The following is a 19,093-nucleotide window of genomic DNA, read 5'->3' as shown; positions in this document are numbered from 1 at the left end:
CATCCAGTCAAAGTGCTGCTGCAGTCTAGGAATGCAAGCAAAGTTGCAAAACTACCCTAGACCAGGAGACCATCTTGGCTGAGACACTTTTGTGGCTCAGTGAGATGAAGCAGGGCCACTCATGTGGCTCACTCACTAGCCAAAGTTGCCCAGTGCTGCCATAATATCTGAGCTCCTGACAATTGTCCATGTATTTAGTCTCACCGGGGCATTATGAGGATGTTAGCCCCTTTTCACAAATGGGGAATGGAGGCACAGGCTTGCCAAAGGTCCCCCAGGAAGTCTGTGGTGGAACAGGGAATGGAACCCCAGACTCTTGAGTCCTAGGCTAGCACTCTGACCACTGTTCCTCTCTCAATACACAGAGCTCAGGGTTGCTTCCTGCTTTAAAAAATGATAGAAATCTCCCAAAACGCCTTACACCTGCACACTGAAGAAGACTTACATTCCTTTCTAGCTCTATAGCCCTGTCTTTCACTTTCAACAGCTCCATTGTTGTTTCTTGGTGTCCTGTTTCCCATTTCTCTTTCATCTGGTGACCGGAAAAGAGTTTTTCTGCCGGAAACTTTAACGAGTTCTGCAAACATGGCCCATCTTCTTGGTTTTTCTTAAGAACATCAAAATCCTTCCTTATCTGTGAAACAGACAAGAAATAGACTTACAAAACTGGCTTTTTGGAAAGTGATTGCAGAACCCTCAAATAATTATTATAAATAATAATAACTGGGTCTTATGAAGAAGTTTTTCTTGTGATCTCAAGATAATTTATAAAAGAAGTGTGTGGGAGGGGAGTATCATTAGCCTCATTTTACAGATAGAGAAATTGAGACACAGCAGTGAAATTATAAGTTTGGAAAAATACACATCCGTAAGTCACAGTCTGGTGCCCTCTCCACTTATGTAACTAATAAATAAATGTTATACCTATTGTGGGGATTTTCAGAAGTATTCAAGATTGGCATAGCTCTTCTCACATTGAAGATTATTATTTATTTGTAGTGTAACACCTAAGAGCCCCAGTGCTGAACAAACACTATGATGACAGCCCCAAAGCCATTACAATCTAAGCAAAAGACAAGAAACAACAGAGGGTGGCAAAACTTCATGACTTCCAAAGGAAACAGGACTTAGACAAAGCTGATCACTCTTGAAAATCTCACCCTGGACTTCAAACAACCAATAATGTTGGTATTATTATTATTATTATTGGTAGAATATGACAGAAGAAGGCATTTAAGTCCAACAGGGTTTTTCTGGGTACCCGTTTCTCTTGAGTAAAAATGTGTATGCCATGCCAACCTTTAGAATAGCTAAACCTTACACTTTAAAATGGAGTTTCCTCTTACCGTATTTAACTCATTCTGCAACTGCTGATTCAAGTTAAGAGACTCTTCCACTTGAGTCTGTAACGAAACAATCTTTTCTTCTTTAATGGCTAGTGTTGTCTTCAGTGCTGATTCAATTTTACTTTCTAGAATCTTACATTTTCTGAAAGATAATGAGAACAGCTTTCCAACATTTGTCACAGGAAATCAAACTACCATATGGCTAGTGTATATTTTTCTCCCGCATTGCAAATCTCATTATTGTATGTATTTGCTTTCTCTTATATACCAGGTTTCTATCCCTACTCTATATTTTCGCATTTGGAGAAAAGTAAACTGAAAGATGACCAAGGAGGAAAAAAATTGCTTAGAGGAAAGTCCAAGAGATTTCAAATGGGATAAAACCAATTCAGGTCCATAGAACAAACCAAAACTACAGAATTCTGTATAGAATAACCTTTCTATTTTCTTCTCTCACTGTACTGTAGAATGTAATAGAAAATTATATCCCTGCTGTGAACTTCTACAGCTTAGGTGGAAACCCAAGACTACAGAATTCTGCTTTAAGAATATCATTCCTCATTAAATTATATACGATAGTTTAAAAAAAAAAAAGAGAAGAGAGATCTTTTTAGTTTAAATTCTAAGGAGTTGTCCATCGGTGATGTCCCATGCCACACACCTTTACACATTAATCTTCACAGCTGGCTGAATTACCACTTTAAATGTTAGTGGTATGGAATGCACCAAGTGAAGGATAATGGTAAATAAACGTCTTTTACCTTGCCAGCAGAGTTCAACTATAAATATAGTTAGCAAGTGTCAAAAATTGTTACCCATCTAAAAATTCCCTCCCTTCTCAAGTGAAGGCAGAACTTAGGACACTAATCTCTAGGGCTACATCTACACTAGACAGTTTTGTTGTCAAAAGTCGTAGAGCATCTACACACAAAATGTATTTTGTCAACAGAAACCGTTGACAAGAAAGCCGCATAGATACTCCAGGATGTCTGCTTGTCGACAGATCAAAAGATCTGCTTTTATGTGTAGACGCAATGTGTCGAAAGAAGTTTTGTTGGAACATCATCTCTTTCAACAGTAACTTCTGGAAACAGATGTGTCTAGTGTAGATATTGCTCAAAAGTGTTTTCAGAGGCAGATTTCATAAAGCTAAGTGGATGTACTTAGAAGTTTTGTTTCTGAACCAATATGAATTTCTACATTGGTACAAGCTCCTTTGCCTTCATTTAAAATAAGGTACTCCTGGTATAACTCATTGTAAAAGAGGTTAGAATCCTCCTACCTGCCATCTGCTAAATTTACAGGGGGCACTTTACAGCTGTAATCCAAATACATTGAAATATGAAGCTATGTGATGGTTTCATTAAGTTAATGTCACCAGTTCAGCACATGGAACTGGAATTCACTTCTTCACATAGCTACAGAATACCCATTTGTGTTCACCTGCTTGCATAATTTCCATTAGAACATTTTACAGTAGCTTTGCTATTGTTAGAAAATAATACCAAGGACAAATGGTTTCATGTTGTATCTCTTGGCTAGAACAACCATGATTTCAACTGGGGCAGAGGAAGGTGGAAGGAATTGGTGGTGGTTCAATTACTAAAGTAATGGTCTAAACTACAACATCTTACAATACTCCTGCTAGAATGCTCAATATAAGTTACTGTAGCACTTTCCTTTATGAGGAGTGCAGGCACAATAGGCTTCTGCCACCCTTCTGCTCCCCTTTTCCAACATCAGTTAAAAACCCCTACAAGTGACAATTGCCTCGGTGCTGCTAGGACCTAGCCTGTAACTAGACCATGGTGACATTGGTTGGAATGCAGAAAAATAAAGACAGCCATCCTTCCAAGAACAGCTCTTTCCAGACCTACATATCAGCTGCTTTACTCCATAAAAAGGTTCAGATTCACACAAATTGAAGTGCATGTGCAAAGACACGCAAATACAAAACGTAAAAATGAAAAAGCAAAAGGCTGTGGTTAGAGTTCAAAAAGTTATGGAGATAAGCTGTTAAAGGAGCTCAGTTTTCTCACTTGTCATTGCCATTATCATCCTGTAGTAGCAGCTCTTTATTCAATCCAATCTTCTCCAGCTCTTGGCTCAGTGTGTCCATCTCACTTGATAACTGTTGTCTCTTTAATTTTTCAAGCACCAAATCCTGTAATAACACTAATATCATTAACCATCATACAGAAAACAGAATCAGTGAGTTGATAAGTGTCCTTGGTGAAATCCTGGTCCCATTAAAGCCAAAGGCTGGGTCTACACTTGCCCCCAACTTTGAAGGGGGCATGGTAATCAGGGCCATGGGCGATTACTAATGAAGTGCTGTGGTGAATTAGGCTAATTTCCATGCCCCCGCCTCCCAGCAACTTCAAAGCATCAAACTTCACAGTGACAGCATAAGTTTTGAGGAGTAAAGGGAGTCTGAAGTGCCTGCGGCTACAAGCATGCCAGCACATTGAAGTTTAACGCTTCGGGAAAATTAGCCTAATGAAGCGCCGCATATTCATTGCAGCGCTCCATTAATAGTATCCCATGGCCCTGATTACCATGCCCCCCTTCAAAGCTGGGGGTAAGTGTAGACAAGCCCAAAGAGAGTTCTCCTGTTGCTTTCAATGGAGTCAGCACCCACTGTGTTTCAGTGCCTACTTCTCCTCTCAATCTGTATAAATTAAGAACAATTCTCCCGTATATCATTGTGAGAAGAGAATCAGATGCTTTCGTTTTTTATTTTTTTAAACTGCAGTAGATTTTCATGCATTATTTGTAGTTTTCTCAAATAAATTACAAATATTTTTAATTCAGATTTTGGACTTTGCTAATTTGCATGTGATTGTTTATGCACCCATTATCATCACGTTGCTAGTATTATAGCACTGAGATGAGTCTTAGTAATTTTATATTGAGTCAGTAGAGGGAGCTCAGTCTTTTGAGTACAATGACAAGAAGAATTTTTTTCCCCAGAATTACAGATAAAAGTAATTTAAAAAAAATCTTCTGAATATCACAAAATTAAATAGTGATACACAAATACATACAGAGTAGTGGGATACCAGTTTGCAAATTTCTTGTGATAAATAAGATATTCCATTTATTAACCTCAGCATTCAAAGTATTTAAGGCATTTTCCATACTGAATGCTCTGGAGATATGTAGCAATTTACTAGCATAATGGTGGTATTAACAATTCCCAGTGTGGACATTCTTATTCCAGTATTTAAGTGCCTTTTTCTGGTTTTAGGTTATGACACTTTCAAAGCACTGTTAATATTGCCACAATAAAGTGTCCACTCGGGGACTATACTACTACAAATATGGTGGCAAATTACACCAATATAATGATGCCAGTAAATTTCCCTGTGTAGCTGAGTCGTAAGTATTTAGAAGGAAATATGGACATGTTAAGATAACCTTCTTGGTTTTGTTGTCAGACTGTTTCCAAAAGAAAAAAATGATTTTTGGGTGCCCAGCTGGACACATTTGAAGAGTCAGATTTTCCTGAACAAACAGAACACTTCTGTCAATTTAGACATATTATATAACTGCCCCCAGTCCTTCTAAAATAATGGGTGAAATCCTGGTCTCATTTGAAATCAATGGAAGATTTTGTCACTGACTTCTGGAGAACTGGGATTTCACACAGTAATTACACTTCAAAACAAAAAAAGCAGTCCAGTAGCACTTTAAAGACTAATAAAATAATTAGGTGATGAGCTTTCATGGGACAGACCCACTTCTTCATAGCCATACCAGAACAAACTCAATATTTAAGGCACAGAGAACCAAAAATAGTAATCAAGGTTGACAAATCAGAAAAATTCTCATCAAAGTGAACAAATCAGAGAGTGGGGTAGGGGGGGAAATCAAGAATTAGATAAAGACAAGTATGCAAAAGAGCCCCTATAATGAGCTAGAAAATTGTCATCTCGCTTCAAACCATGTGTTAATGTGTCAAATTTGAATATAAAAGAGTGCTCAGCAGCCTCTCTTTCCAAATGGCTGTGAAAATTCCTCTTCAGTAAAATACAGACTTTCAGGTCATTAACAGAATGGCCCACTCCATTAAAGTGCTGGCTGACAGGTTTGTGAATCAGGAGTGTTTTTATGTCTGTTTTATGTCCATTAATTCTTTGTCTAAGAGAGTTTGAAGTCTGTCCAATATACAAAGCATGTGGGCATTGTTGGCACATGATGGCATACATATTGTTAGTTGAGGAACATGAGAATGTGCCCGTGATTCTATGAATAACCTAGTTAGGTCCAGTGATGGTATCTCCAGAATAGATATTTGGACAAAGTTGGCAATGGGCCTTGTTGCAAGGAAAAGATCCAGGACTGGTGTTCCTGTGGTATAGCCAAACACAGTCACTTTAATGGAGTGGGCCATTCTGTTAATTACCTGAAAGTCTGCGTTTTACTGAACTGCTTTTTTTGTTTTGATAGTATATAGACTAGCACAGATATATGTCTGTTACTAATTACACTTCAGTGATTTTGCAATATCAGCTTTCATGCCCTATACTTGCTGTAGAACAGGGGTGGGGAACTTTCTTCAGACCAGGAGCCACTGACCCATAGACAAATCATTTGAGGCTGGGGCACAGAAGTGACAAGCAAAAAAAAAGTCAAAACCGAAACCAAAAATCCCAAACACCTCACTGATGTGGTCCCTGGAATATGGGTGGGAGGGAAGGTGCAGGAGCAGGCCAGGAATTGGGGGGGGGGGGGGTCTGGGCAGGAGCAGGATGGAGGAGTGGACTGGGAGTGAGCGATCTGGGCTAGAGTGGGGTGCAGGAGCAGGATGCTGTGGGTGGTGGATCTGGGTGAGAGAGGGTGAAGGAGCAGGTTGTCTGTGTGGGTCTAGGTGACAGGAAGGGTGCAGGAAGGTTTGGAATGAGAGGTCTGGGAGGGAGGGGTCAGAGTGGAGGTAAAGGATCTGAAAAGGAGGGGGCACAGGAGCTGTCTGGGGGCAAGGGGTCTAAGTGATGGGAGTGCACTTACCTTCACAGCAGCCCTGCACATACGTGCTTCTGCATCCCCTCCCCCCTGCTCCCAAGCATTGCCCTGCAGTACGCTGATTGGCTGTAATTCCAACCAATCAGAACAGTGGCAGGAAGCCTTCAGGAAGTTCTGCAGAGGCTGCTGCTGCTCCCCTTCCCTTCTCCTGGCTGGGGGAACAGAAGTGATGAGCAGCAGAGCCTGAAGCCTCTTCCCATCTCCCATCCCCTGACAGAGCCTATGGTCTAGATACAGCTCACAGCGCGCCTGATTTGCTCCATGAGGCTCAGGGCTCCACACCCTCCACCCTGCTGTGAGCTGGATGCTATGGAGGGGAGCCCCAAGCCTCAAGGTCCAGCTCCAGACAAGCTATGGTCCGGATTCAGATCACGGGCCAGGGGCTCCCCACACCTGCTTGGAATACTAGAAATTCTTCCTTGAACCAGAGTCCTGCAACCACATCTGAATGTGTCCATGCCAACCCCACTACTTTTAACAGGGCCCGCCTCAGCTGGAGGCTCTAGCCATATGGATACAACTGCAGAAATAGTTCCTTATTAACTTTGTGCAATGAGTGTGCTTTTAAAGAGTCACAACTGTATAGTACACTAGGCACAGTAAGTGTTGCCTTGTGTCACAGCAGAAAAGGGTCAGGACCATTGTTCCTTTTAATCTTTTCTAGCCATGTATGACTTTTTTTCCATCCATGTGCAAGAATAAATGTTTGTGTGTACTGAGGTATGTGCAAATGTGCACCACCAGCAGAAACAAAAAATAAAAACAAAAATAAAACCAGCTGTGGGCACTCTGCTCATCAGCTGGGTGGCATCTGAATCTCTCCTGAGCAGCCACACAAATGTACAGCTTACAGGGAACACCTGTCAGGATCCAATGTAGTGAATGTAAAGCTAAGCCTAATTATAGAAGTATGGACACAGACTCAAACTCTGTAGTTCTAGGATTCCATTTCCCAGGGCAGCACAACCTGTGATGCAAAGTATCATGACTCAGGGTCGATCAAACTGGCATGAAATGGATCATTGTGTATGCTACCTAGCACAAATTAAATAAATAAGATGCATATGATGAAGGCTATAATATTATTTCGATTACCTCTCTCAATGTAGCTAGTGTTCTTTTATCAATGGTAACTTGCTTTATAAGATCTTTATTGTCTTTTTCAAACTCTTTCATCTTATTAGATGAGTCTCTGAATCGGGCAATTTCTTTTTCAAGTGTTCTCTTTTCCTTCTCCACAGCTGCCAGCTTTACCGTGTTATCATCCAAAATAGCATCCTTCAACTCCACCTGCTGCCACAGTCTTTTTGTTTCCTTCTCCAGCATTTTTTTGTCTTTCTCCAGCTGGGACACTTCTTGCTCCAGCACTTTGTTCTCCTTTTCTAACCTCTCCTGCCGTTTGCTGAAAATCTTCAGCTCTTCAAGTTCCTTCTGGAGGACCTGATTTTCACTTTCCACTCTCTGTAGCTCTTTCTCTAACTCCTGGGTTTTTTTGCAGCTGTTCTCTATGATCTGCTGAAGCCTCTGATTCTCAGAGTTCATACTCTGATAGCTAAGCTCCAGCCTTTCTGACTTCTTGCTCAGTGTTTTTAACATTTCCACATTTTTTCTTAGCTCCTCTTTCTCCCTCTCCAGCTCTTTATTTTCAGCCTCTATCTGTTCCATTTTTGTGCTGGCAAATCTCATGGTCTCTACCATCCTTCTGAGCTCCAGGTTCTCTTCATCCAGTTGCTTGTTGTCTCTCTTCAGGTCCTCTAGCCGGATAGAAACATTCTGAAAGGTGTCCAGGGACTTTCTCAGCTTCCTGTTCTCCACCTCCAGATCCCCATTTTCCTGCTCTAGAACCTCAACTTTCTCTGTCACAATTTTCATGGCTGCTGCCTTCTTTGTGAGCTGCTCATTTTCCCTCTCTAGCCGATGGAGCTCTTTCTCCATGTCCTCCACTCTTTCTACCTTTTCTTTAACTTGTTCAAAATCTTTGTGTAATTGTTTCTTCTCAAACTCCAGCTTGCTGAGCTTGCTACTTGTCTCTGTAACTGTTTCATGGAGCATCTTGTTCTCTTTTTCAATGTCTTTTACTCTGGTCTCACTACTAACCTGAGCCCTCTGTCTCAGGGACAAAACCACTTGGTTGAGGTGGTCGTTCTCTTGTTTGAGCTCCTTTATCTATATTAAAAATAAACCAAGGTTACATGCTTAAAGAGGATTATCTATAGTAGAATAAATGGTACCTGTGGTACTGCTGGGTGAGTGTGTTTTCTAGAGCAATATGGAGTCTGGCAATTTACCTTTGAAATAGTCAGAACACTGTATTGACAAAACAATGCATATTTAATGCAACAAATTCTTCAAAAAATTAGCCATTGTCACTGCTGACTCAAACTCTCCCCAACAACCTAAGGTAAGGAAGAGGCTACTTGAAGAAAATTTGGTTTTGTTCCTTATCATACCATATACAAGGTATCTTGTAGTACTTGCTAGTTAAACACTGTGCTTTATTCCTTTCAAAATTGTGAGTTAATCAGGTCCAGGCAGTGTCAGTACATGGAGGGGTGGCCTTTGGGGAACGGCTTGGTCTTGGTGATTTCTTATGAGCTACTCATGTCTCTGAGTCAAAATAGAGCAATGCCCAAGCACAGTGCTCAGGAGCACAGTTCCCTCTCTTTCTAGGTTCTTAATCTCCACTCATCCCTATGAAAATAGAATGCCCACATGCCCTCTTTCTCATCAGATGTAAAGTTACCATGCTGAATACTAGCACTTGTTAAAGAGTTCATTAAAGAAATATTCTCTGTAAAAGATGACAGTTTATTACAATTTCTTGGCCAAATCCCAGCTAAGGTAATTATGTTATACCATATACTCAAACCCTTAGTCAGATTTTTACCTAGTTCTTACCCAGTGGAACACCTACTGAAGTCTAATGGACTAGACATGAGTAAAGGACATCAGGTCCTCCCTACCTACCCTTGACACAGTTTTCTTCACTTCCTTTCCTAAATGTAAGGAAACAGTTACCTTGTAAATGATGCTGTTCAAGATGTGTTGCTCCTGTCCATTCTGGTATGAGTGTGCATGCATCAGCTGTCAGAAGATTCTTCCCCAGCAGTACCCATCGATTTGGCTGTCATGCCCCCTGTAGTGATATTGTTGATACTGTCTATAAATACCCTTGCCAACACAATCCCCACTCAGTTCCTTCTTGCCAGATGACCTGACAGCAAGGTGTGAGGGGGTCCAGAATGGAAAGGAGCAACACACCTCGAAGAACAGTTACAAGGTGACTAGAAATTTCTTCTTCGAGGGACTGCTCCTGTGCATTCCAGTATGTGACTTACCAGCAGTATGCACCGGAGGTGGGACTGGATCACACCCCTATCTGGTAGCCTGAAACTAGGGAATGCCACCAAATGCAAAGCAGTGACAGAAACATTAACAACCATCAGTATTGGAAGAAGGAACTGAACAGGGGTTGGGTCATCAAGGGTATTTATAGACAAAGTCGATGATGTTGCTACAGGGAGCACTACTGCCGACACAACAGGCACTGATGGGGAATAAAACTTCTGGTAACAGTGCATGTGGCACGCACACACACATATTGGAATGCAGAGGAGCAATCACTCAAAGAAGAACATCTGCTTCTGGTCATATCATGAAGTGCTCCTGTGTGCTCTTGCACAGCTTCTCTACAGCTGTATTTTAGAGATGGAGTTTTCCCTGAGTATAAATCTGTAAGTACTTAGCCTTTAGCATGAAAGGCACTATATAAATACAAAGTTTATTTTTATTATTTAACCCTACACCAGCAATTTAATATCTTTTAAAAGCAAGCAAACTGCCTGCCAATGCCCTACACATCTATTACCTTTATTAAATTACTATGTATGAATCACACCTTGAAAGCTTGGAAAATAGCGGTATTTACTTGAGTTATATCAGAGGTGGAAGTAAAGGTGGAAGAGTATTTAAAATGTTGATTTTATGAGTGTTTTAGCTTTCTCAACACTTTTTTTTACATAGATCAAGGAACCTACCATGATACATAGCTGGCATCTATCCAACTTTTGCAGCAATATGGGATTTGACCTGTATATCCTAATCTGCCTAGTCAAGTCTTTCTGAAGGACTGAGGAGAAACAATGTTAAAAAACCTGAAGGTTCCCAAAGATGAGATGAGATGGGATGAGCAGCAGACATCTTCACATGCAGTTATTTTTGCTCAAAGCCACCTTGACTTGTATTTAAACAAGTGTTATGCATGCAATATGCTCCGCAGTCTATTAGCAAGTATCTTGAGACATTGAGATCCTCTAAAAGGCCATAGTAAAATAACCACTGCTGAACACAAGTTTTGGATAATATTTGTGGCTGCACCTGTCTGTCTCTGTCGGCTTTTATGGTCTCCATGACACCCTGTAGTTGTTCTTTTTCTTTTATCAGCTCCTCGCTTAAGGTCTCCAAGTCTTGGTTGCTTTGTTTCTCTTTTTCAATCTGATTTTGCAGCTTCTCAATCTGCATGGAGAAAGCCCCAAAAATATATCAGACAACAAACTGAACTGTGACTATTTTCATATTAGTGCATTTTGAAAAGTAGAGATTAAATAGACAACTAAGGTATTATCACAGTTTCTAAATAGTTATGTCAAACCTACAAGACTAAAAACTAAACCTTCCCTTCTGAAAGCTGCCAACCAATGTTTGACCAACTACGCAGATTTAGGTCAGTCAGAGACCGGAGTGAAATTCTGGCCCCATTTAAGTCAACAGTAAAACTCTCATTGATTTCAACGGGGCCAGGATTTCACACCTCACAACTCAAGTTGGACACCCAAAAAGAAGCACACAAAATTGGAGAACACTTCTAAAAATGTGGCTGCTGGTTCTTTGGTATCTCTACTTATGTCACTATTTAGCCCTTATTGTCCTTAATACTATAGCGTCCTTCTCTCCCTGCTTGCATTAACTATCCAGTAAGTGTGAGGGAACTTTGGTTTGGTGTACTGTTTTTTAAATGCTCTCTTCCTCCTTTAAAACCTCCTCTATCACCACCCCTTTTCCTTATGTGGAAAAAGGCCACTTGTATAGAAGTTGAGTCTCCCCTACCATTAATATTTCTTTGCTGCTGCATTAAGTAAAACCTTCTCACTCTACAAAAATCCATTGTTCATTCTTGGACATTTAGTTTTGTCAGCATCAGGAATTCTGGCATTATAGGTCTTCATACAGTATGTGTAAGGAAGGCAAATTTTGTTTAAAAAAGTAACAAACACAATGTAAGATGCTTCACAAGCATTTATTTATTAGCATGTACAGACCATGTAGCAGTGATACACTAGTGGAGCAGGCAAAGAGCTATGCAGAAATGTCTTCTCAAATCTCCCTGAATAGGCGACAGACCCACCAGCAATATGATCTGTTTGTGATATTCAATCAATACTCACAAACTAGGTTAGCTTCCCATCAAAGTCTACATCCTTGTTTCAAACTGATGCTTCATTAGCAAATAATTTTAGTTCTGCTTCATGAATTTCAGCTGTTCTTGATCACAACATGTTAAAGCTACTGGTATTTTTGCTCCTCTGGCTCAGAGCAACATATTACACTCTACCTCTTCACTGGCACTCTCTATTATTGGGTAATCCAACTCAGTTAGGGATGGAGAGCAAACCTTTGGGTAACCCAGGTTTGGCAGCACTCTCCCCACACCAAAACAGGAGAAAAATCAAACTCATGCTAGGCTCACAAGTGCTAGTACTGATATAGAGTCACAACTTGAAGTACCCAAAGAAATTTGTACATGGTAAGTCAAAGTCAACTGCAGCTGTTCAAATGACTTAAATTGTTGGGCACCAGAGACACCTGTTGGGCACTTTATACCCTTATATTTCAAGTTCTGTTTTAATTAGAGAACCTAGACAGAATGACTGTCACGAGAGAGAGTGAAGTGGGAGTAGGGAGAGATGAATTCTTACAGACTATCTACTTTGTCCAGACAGCGACTCAGGTGGATTTTGTTCTCTCACCGTGGCAAAAGCAGTCCTGAAAGCGTTCCCTATAGTAAAGAGACACCAATCCTCTCCCACTGGCTTAGAGGCAGATACTGTGCTAATCATAATCAGCCAATCTACAGCACAGCAAATGGGCTCTTCCATTTAGGGCATCCTAATAGCGCAGCACATGTTTAAATGGTAAGGTAACCAAAGAGGGGAGCTCAGCATGGTTCAAGGCTGAAGTGTTGTATAAGTTTGTATCAGTAACACAAACAACACTGGTTACAGCAACCAAAAGAACTGGAGGAGTGGGTCCCATATCATGTTTAGCACGCCTCTTTCCCCACTGGCAAGGGGTCCTGTTAACTGGAGATCAGAATGTACGTTGTAGCCAGACAAAACCAAAGCAGGTGGCTGTGGCAGAACTGAACCCTCCTTTCCAAAAGCAGAGCTGGGCTGGCACATGAGCTAAAAGTATTAACAGTCCATAAGGAAGTGTACCAAAAAACGTGACTATCAGCACATTCATTATCAGGAATAAAAAGAAACCATGGCTTTGTGGGAAGTGGAAATGTAACACAATCTTGTGATAAACAGAAAAGGAAACAAGGCAGAGAGGTCAATCAGGGATTGTAAATGGCAGAAGATTTTCCTTTAAAAATATACTGGGCTGAACTCACCTCTTGTGTAAATTCACTGATGTACACAGAAAAACACAAAGGATGAATGTAGCCCTTGTGTTTTCCACTGTAACAGAACAAGCTGAGGAAACACTTGTCATAGGAACTGGCAGTGAAACAAGAACCGTATTTGCCAGTGTCAGAATAGTTCCATGGAGCGCATAAGCAAGGAAGAGGAATATTATAATTATCTAAGCAAGAATATGCAGAACATGCATGAGTTCTCCCGAGTTGGCAGTATTCTCATTGCGCATCACTCAGGAATGGTGTAAGCTCCATAGCATAAGAGGTCTCGCTTCAGCACTATGTTAAAAACAGCAGAATCAACTTCCAAATACCTAAGTCAGAATGAATTTAGTGAGAGTTACCTTCCTGCTAAGCTGCTGATTCTCTTTTTCCAGCTCTACAAACTTTAGGCTGCTCTCCTCTGTGGTCAGGGAGAGATCTCTGAGCTCTTGGATGGTGTTTTGCAGGCTCTGATTGTCCTTTTCTAGCTTCAGAATGCGACTCGATGCACACTCATTCAGCTCAAACACAAAGGACTTTCTAGCTGTTGAAACATAAGAATCAGAATGCAGGAACTTAGACATGTTCAGAAATGTGTGTCCAGTTCTAGGCTCATAAGACAGAAAGATAGGACCAGAGCCTAAGCACCTCAGCTGAACTTAGCTGGTACAGTGGTCCGTAGGTGAAAACATCTACATTAAAAAATGGTACATACTTCAATAGATAATAGTTATATCCCTTCATGAACAGGAAAGTGTCCAAAGACACTCTTTCAAAAGCTGCTTATTTTCATAGTCTCATAATTAAAGTGTTTGGTGTGACATACTGTGCTATAATCTATCACTTTTGCTGAGATAGATATTCTAAAACAATTAATATCTGAACTAAGAAAAGAGCCATTTTCAATCATTTATACCATGAAGATGCATCTGTCAGTTAAAACTTTTCTATCAATTAACCATGAAAATCACTCATGAATGGGTGCCAGTGTTCTGGTTTACCCAGTAGCTTTTGCCAGCATATATTGAAGCAGTGTGTGTATTTTAAGGCTGGATAGACATGTGCTAACAACCATTCACAGAGAATTCTCTATAGGCACGAGGTCTGTCATTGACTTAAGCAGAGCCAGGATTTCATCCTAGGCGGTTATGAGACATTTCCCAATACTAGTCTCTCCTTTGCATATACAACTGCACTATGTATGATTTTAGTAACTCAGCACGGGAGTAACTAAAAATCCACTTCCTGTTCCAAACGTAACAAATCAGTTCTCTGCATTAAAATCATATGTTTAACATGAAAGTGACATTAAGTCTGCATTCAAGTCTTACAGAATTTACTCCTTGCAGGAAAAAAGGCATCATACAAAACTGCTACAGACTCTAAAACAGCACTGCAGAAACTCCCAGGAAGCTGAATGGTAAGTTTTGGTCTCACTGGTGTTTACCACTACTATCAGCATGGTTCATTTTCAATTCTAATCTGAAATAAAAACTTTAAAAATGACTGTTGGTTTTCATGCTTATCGTTACTCAGTGATTTCTGTATCAACTGTGATCAATTTTCAGAAAGCAAAAAAAAAAAGTTTTCTATGTTCCACCCGTCCAAACTCAAACCTGAAACCCAAATGGCAAGTTGGTTTCTTTCTAGCTGATGCATCACTGCAGCTAAAATAAAACTTCTGCAGAAAAAACAGTTACTGACATTTGCAGTTGTTCTTCCTCAAGATGTGCTGCTTCAAGATGTTATTCAAGTAAGGTGTGCGTGCCTGTTGGAAAGTTTTACCCTAGGTGCAACCCATTGGTCAGCTGGGGAGGCCCCTGTAGTGGTGCCAGTGTGGAGCCCTAACCAACCCAACTGCCCCTCAGTTCCTTCTTGCTGGTTACTCTGACAGTGGGGAAGGAGAGTATGTATTGAACAGATATGAGCAACACATCTTGATGCAGAAGTGAGCAACTGTTTTTTCTTCTTCTTCAAGTCCTTGCACACATCTATTCAAGTTAGGTGATTTGGAAGCCATACTCAGGAGGATGGTTCAGAGTCAACACATGGCTGACAAGCATGGTGGCTCCCCAGATTGAATCCCATCTAGACTGATGTACAATAGCCTAGTGTGATGAAGAAGTATGTGGAGAGGATCATGTCGCAGTTCAACAGATAACACAGAGAGGAGCATGAGCCAGGAAGGCAGATGAAGAGGTTTTAGCTTGCCTAGAGTACTCTGTAACAGGTAAGGAGGACAATCCAGGTAACTATAGACTGGTCAGCCTTACCTCACTCCCCAGAAAAATCATGGAGGGCACCCTCAAAGCATCCATTCTGAAGCACTTTGGAAAAGAGGAAAGTGATCAGGAATAGTCAACATGGATTCACCCAGGGCAACTCACACCTGACCGATTTTATTAGCTTCTATGATAAGGTACCTGGCTCTGTGGACATGGGGAACTCAATACATGTGATATACCTTAGCAAAGCTTTTGATACAGTCTCTCACAACATTCTTGCCTGCAAGTTAAAGAAGTATGGATTGGCTAAATGAACCGTAAGCTGGCTAGAAAGCTGGCTAGTTGATCAAACCTAATGGGTAGTGATCAACAGCTTTATGTCTGGTTGGCAGTCAGTTTCAAGTGGAGTGCTCCAAAGATTGGTTCTAGGGCTGGTATTGTTCAACATCTTTGTTATTGACCTGGATGAGGGAATGGATTGCACTCTCAGCAAATTTGCATATGACACTAAGATAGGGGGGTTAGGTAGATACATTGGAGTCCAGAGTGACTGAGATAAATTGGAAGATTGATCCAAAATAAATCTGATGAGGTTCAATAAGGACAAGTGCAGAGTCCTGCCCTTAGGATGGAAGAATCCCTGCGCTTTTAAAAGCTGGGGACCAAACAGCTACGTAGCAGTGCAGCAGAAAAGAACCTGGGAATTATAGTGGATGTTAAGCTGGATATGAGTCAACAGTGTGCCCTTTATCGGAGGGGTAGCCGTGTTAGTCTGGATCTGTAACAGCAACAGCAACGAAGGGTCCTGTGGCACCTTATAAACTAACAGAAAAGTTTTGAGCATGAGCTTTCGTGAGCACATCTGATGAAGTAAGTCTGTGCTCACAAAAGCTCATGCTCAAAACTTTTCTGTTAGTCTATAATGTGCCACAGGACCCTTCGTTGCTGTTACAGTGTGCCCTCGTAGCCAAAAAAGTTAATGGCATATTGGGGTGCATTAGGAGGAGCATTTCCAGGAGATCTAGAGAAATTATTATTCCCCTGTACTCGGCACTGGTAAGGCCACATCTGGAGTAGTGTGTCCAGTTCTGGGCCTCCCAGTACAGAAAGGATGTGGCCGCACTGGAGAGGGTCCACAGAGGGCAGTGAAATGATTAGGGGCTGGAGCATACCTAAAAGGAGAGTCTGAGGGATTTGGGCTTATTTAACTTGCAGAGGAGAAGAATGAGGGGCAATTTGACAGCAGCCTTCAACTTCCTGAAGGGGTGTTCTAAAGAGGATGGAGAAAGGCTATTCTCAGTAGCAGTGGATGGCATAACAAGGAGCAATGGTCTCAAGTTACAGAGCGGGAGTGTAGTTGTATTTTAGGAAAAAGCTATTTCACCAGGAAGGTGGTGAAGCACTGGAATGCATTACTTGGAGAGGTAGTAGAATCTCTGTCCGTAGAGGTTTTTAAGTTCCAGCTTGCCAAAGTTCTGGCTGCGATGATTTAGTTAGGGTTGATATTGCTTTGGGCAGGGAGATGGATTGATGACCTCCGGAGGTCTCTCCCAGCCTTGGGATTCTATGAACCTTAGTGAGGTCATAACACATTCCTACACAGGACATGATCCAGCAAGAGATGCACTGCAATGAAACCAGGACCCCTTTCATAGCCACAAGGAGCTGCAAGGTCTTGCAGAAGGGCTTGGTGCTTTCGATGTAAAAGGCAAGCACCTGCCTCACGTTGAGAGTACAGTTGCTCCTCAAGCAGGTGGCTGAGAGGTTTAGGAAAGTAAAATGGGAGGAAAATGTCATGGCCAGTATGGAAGGCAGAGACTGCATTCAGAAGGAAAGCTGAGTGAGGGTGGAGATGAACCTTGTCCTTATGAAGCACCATGATGGGGGATCTGACGTGAAAGCCTGGTGCTCAAACCTCCTTCTGGCAAAGGTGATAGCCATCAAGAGGGAAACATGAGAGGGGTCACTAAGGAGGAATGGGCAAGGAGGTGGGGAGGGCGAAGGCAGAGGTGAACAGTAGAGAAAGGAATAGCCCTATGCAAACATTCAGAGGACCCATCAGTCCAATGTAATGGCTGACCAGACCAGAAGGAATGAGCAGAGCCTGCTGAAGAATGGAAGCGAAGAATCCAGCAGCATTCAAACTCCGGTCTTGACCACACCAGCAAATTAGTGCTTAGCCCACCCTGGTTGTCCCCAGTCTGCAAACAGAGGGCTTTTAGCAGGAGTGGTGGGGATACCAATGATAAAAGTCATGGCATGCTTGAGGCTGGAAGGGCCTTGTGAGGAGAGGGCTGCAGCTTAAAGGGCTTTCATTGCATAGCTGGTATGTGCATGCCCAAAGACTTCATGGAGGCACAAGTTCGTCCGCTCAGTGAACAACCAAGCCCCATCTTGTTTGGTGGACCTCAGATGGGAGACCAGACGGCTGTAACCAGGCCACACAATGCCTGGCAATGCCTAAAGCAAGGGCCCTGGAAGCCACATCCCCTGAGTCCAGGGAAGCTTGGGGGCAAGTGAGGGACACCTCCTTAACCTCCTGGAAAATAGTGTAGAACTCCTCCTGCAAGTTCTTAGGCAGCGAGTTCTTGAATTTGAGGAGGAAAGCACAACAGTCGTAAATACAGTGGCTCAAGATGACTAGCTGGTTAGTCACCCTGAACAACAGGCTCCCCATGGAGCAGATCTTTCTACCAAACAAATCTAGGTGCTTAGCATCCTTAGATTTGGGAGCTGGAGCTTATTGGCCCTGATACTCCTTCTTGGTAATAGCCTTCACCATCAGGGAGTGAGTGGGAGGGTGGATGTAGAGGCACTCACACCCCCTGACAGGCGCAAAGTATTTATATTCCACATCCTGAGATGTGGGTGGAATGGAGGCAGGAACTTGCCAAATGGGGGCGGCAAAAGACAAAGAACAGGACAAGCACCGAGCATGGGACCGGTCTCCAGAACAGCATGCCAAAGATCAATGCATCAAGCTGGACCAGCATTGAAATGGGGCTAGTGTGCCATTGAGGATGGAAGCTGAGACTGGGATCCATGTGCCAAACAGGAACGACATGCTGAATGAGATGGGTGAGGAGACTGAAGTGTCTAGCAGGATCCATGTCGAACTTGGGACCTGCAAGCCAAGTAGGAACAGAGCCAAGGAGAGCATGCATATTCCGAGGAATGGGGCCAGGACTGCTGACCTCTGGGACCAGTATAACATGTGGAGGAGTCCAAACTGGAAGGACACTGGGAAGGGTACTGTTCCAAGTGACATGGTGACAGGCATCAGTGTCGTGGGCAGAGTGTGTTGAAGATCTAGAGCCAGAGCTGCCCACCACAGAGGCCCTAGAGCATGAGCAGCTGTGCATGGATTGGAAATTCAAGCAGCACTGCAAATGTGACCGGTACCACAAGTCAGACTGGCCATGAACGGACAAGACAGGACTCTGAACGGTGCTGGAACTCCAAGTGGCCAGGCACTTGTGCAAGAATGGGCAGATCCATTCAGGCAAGCTTGCCTGGGGAGATGCGCCAAAGGACAGAGACCTCGGTCTATGCCAGGGAGTGCACTTTTGTCCCCCACCCCATTTTTCTTTTGCCACCAAGTGCAATAAATGTTGTCATTTACTCCCCTCCACTTTTCTTCTGTTAGAGAAGTTTTGAAAAGCTGTGACTTTTAAAGATTGAGAAGTTAAAATTACAAAATGGAGGGAAAAATCAGAAATGAAACAAAAATTGCAGTTTGAAACAAGGCAGTGAAATTTTTGCAGTTTCAAATTTTTCATTGACAAATTGCACTATTTTATCATGATGTTCCAATGTTG

At 42.1% G+C, this 19,093-nt stretch overlaps 1 protein-coding gene across 2 annotated transcripts in view; it reads right to left on the bottom strand.

The window, feature by feature from the left end:
- Positions 1–19,093, bottom strand: part of CCDC88C (coiled-coil domain containing 88C) — a 174,531-nt gene that overhangs the window by 48,147 nt on the left and 107,291 nt on the right. For both annotated transcript variants that reach the window (XM_074996630.1, XM_074996631.1), the window contains exons 13-18: positions 13,413–13,594; positions 10,749–10,886; positions 7,467–8,537; positions 3,386–3,510; positions 1,347–1,488; positions 446–634 (exon numbers count right to left, since the gene is read on the bottom strand). In XM_074996630.1, the coding sequence (XP_074852731.1) occupies positions 446–634; positions 1,347–1,488; positions 3,386–3,510; positions 7,467–8,537; positions 10,749–10,886; positions 13,413–13,594 (1,847 nt within the window). The remainder of the gene's footprint in view (positions 1–445; positions 635–1,346; positions 1,489–3,385; positions 3,511–7,466; positions 8,538–10,748; positions 10,887–13,412; positions 13,595–19,093) is intronic.

This window comes from Carettochelys insculpta, chromosome 6 (genome assembly GCF_033958435.1).
Source record: "Carettochelys insculpta isolate YL-2023 chromosome 6, ASM3395843v1, whole genome shotgun sequence".
Lineage (NCBI taxonomy): Eukaryota > Metazoa > Chordata > Testudines > Carettochelyidae > Carettochelys > Carettochelys insculpta.
The sequence above is the reverse complement of the archived record's forward strand: the minus strand, read 5'-3'. Positions and strand labels throughout refer to the sequence as shown.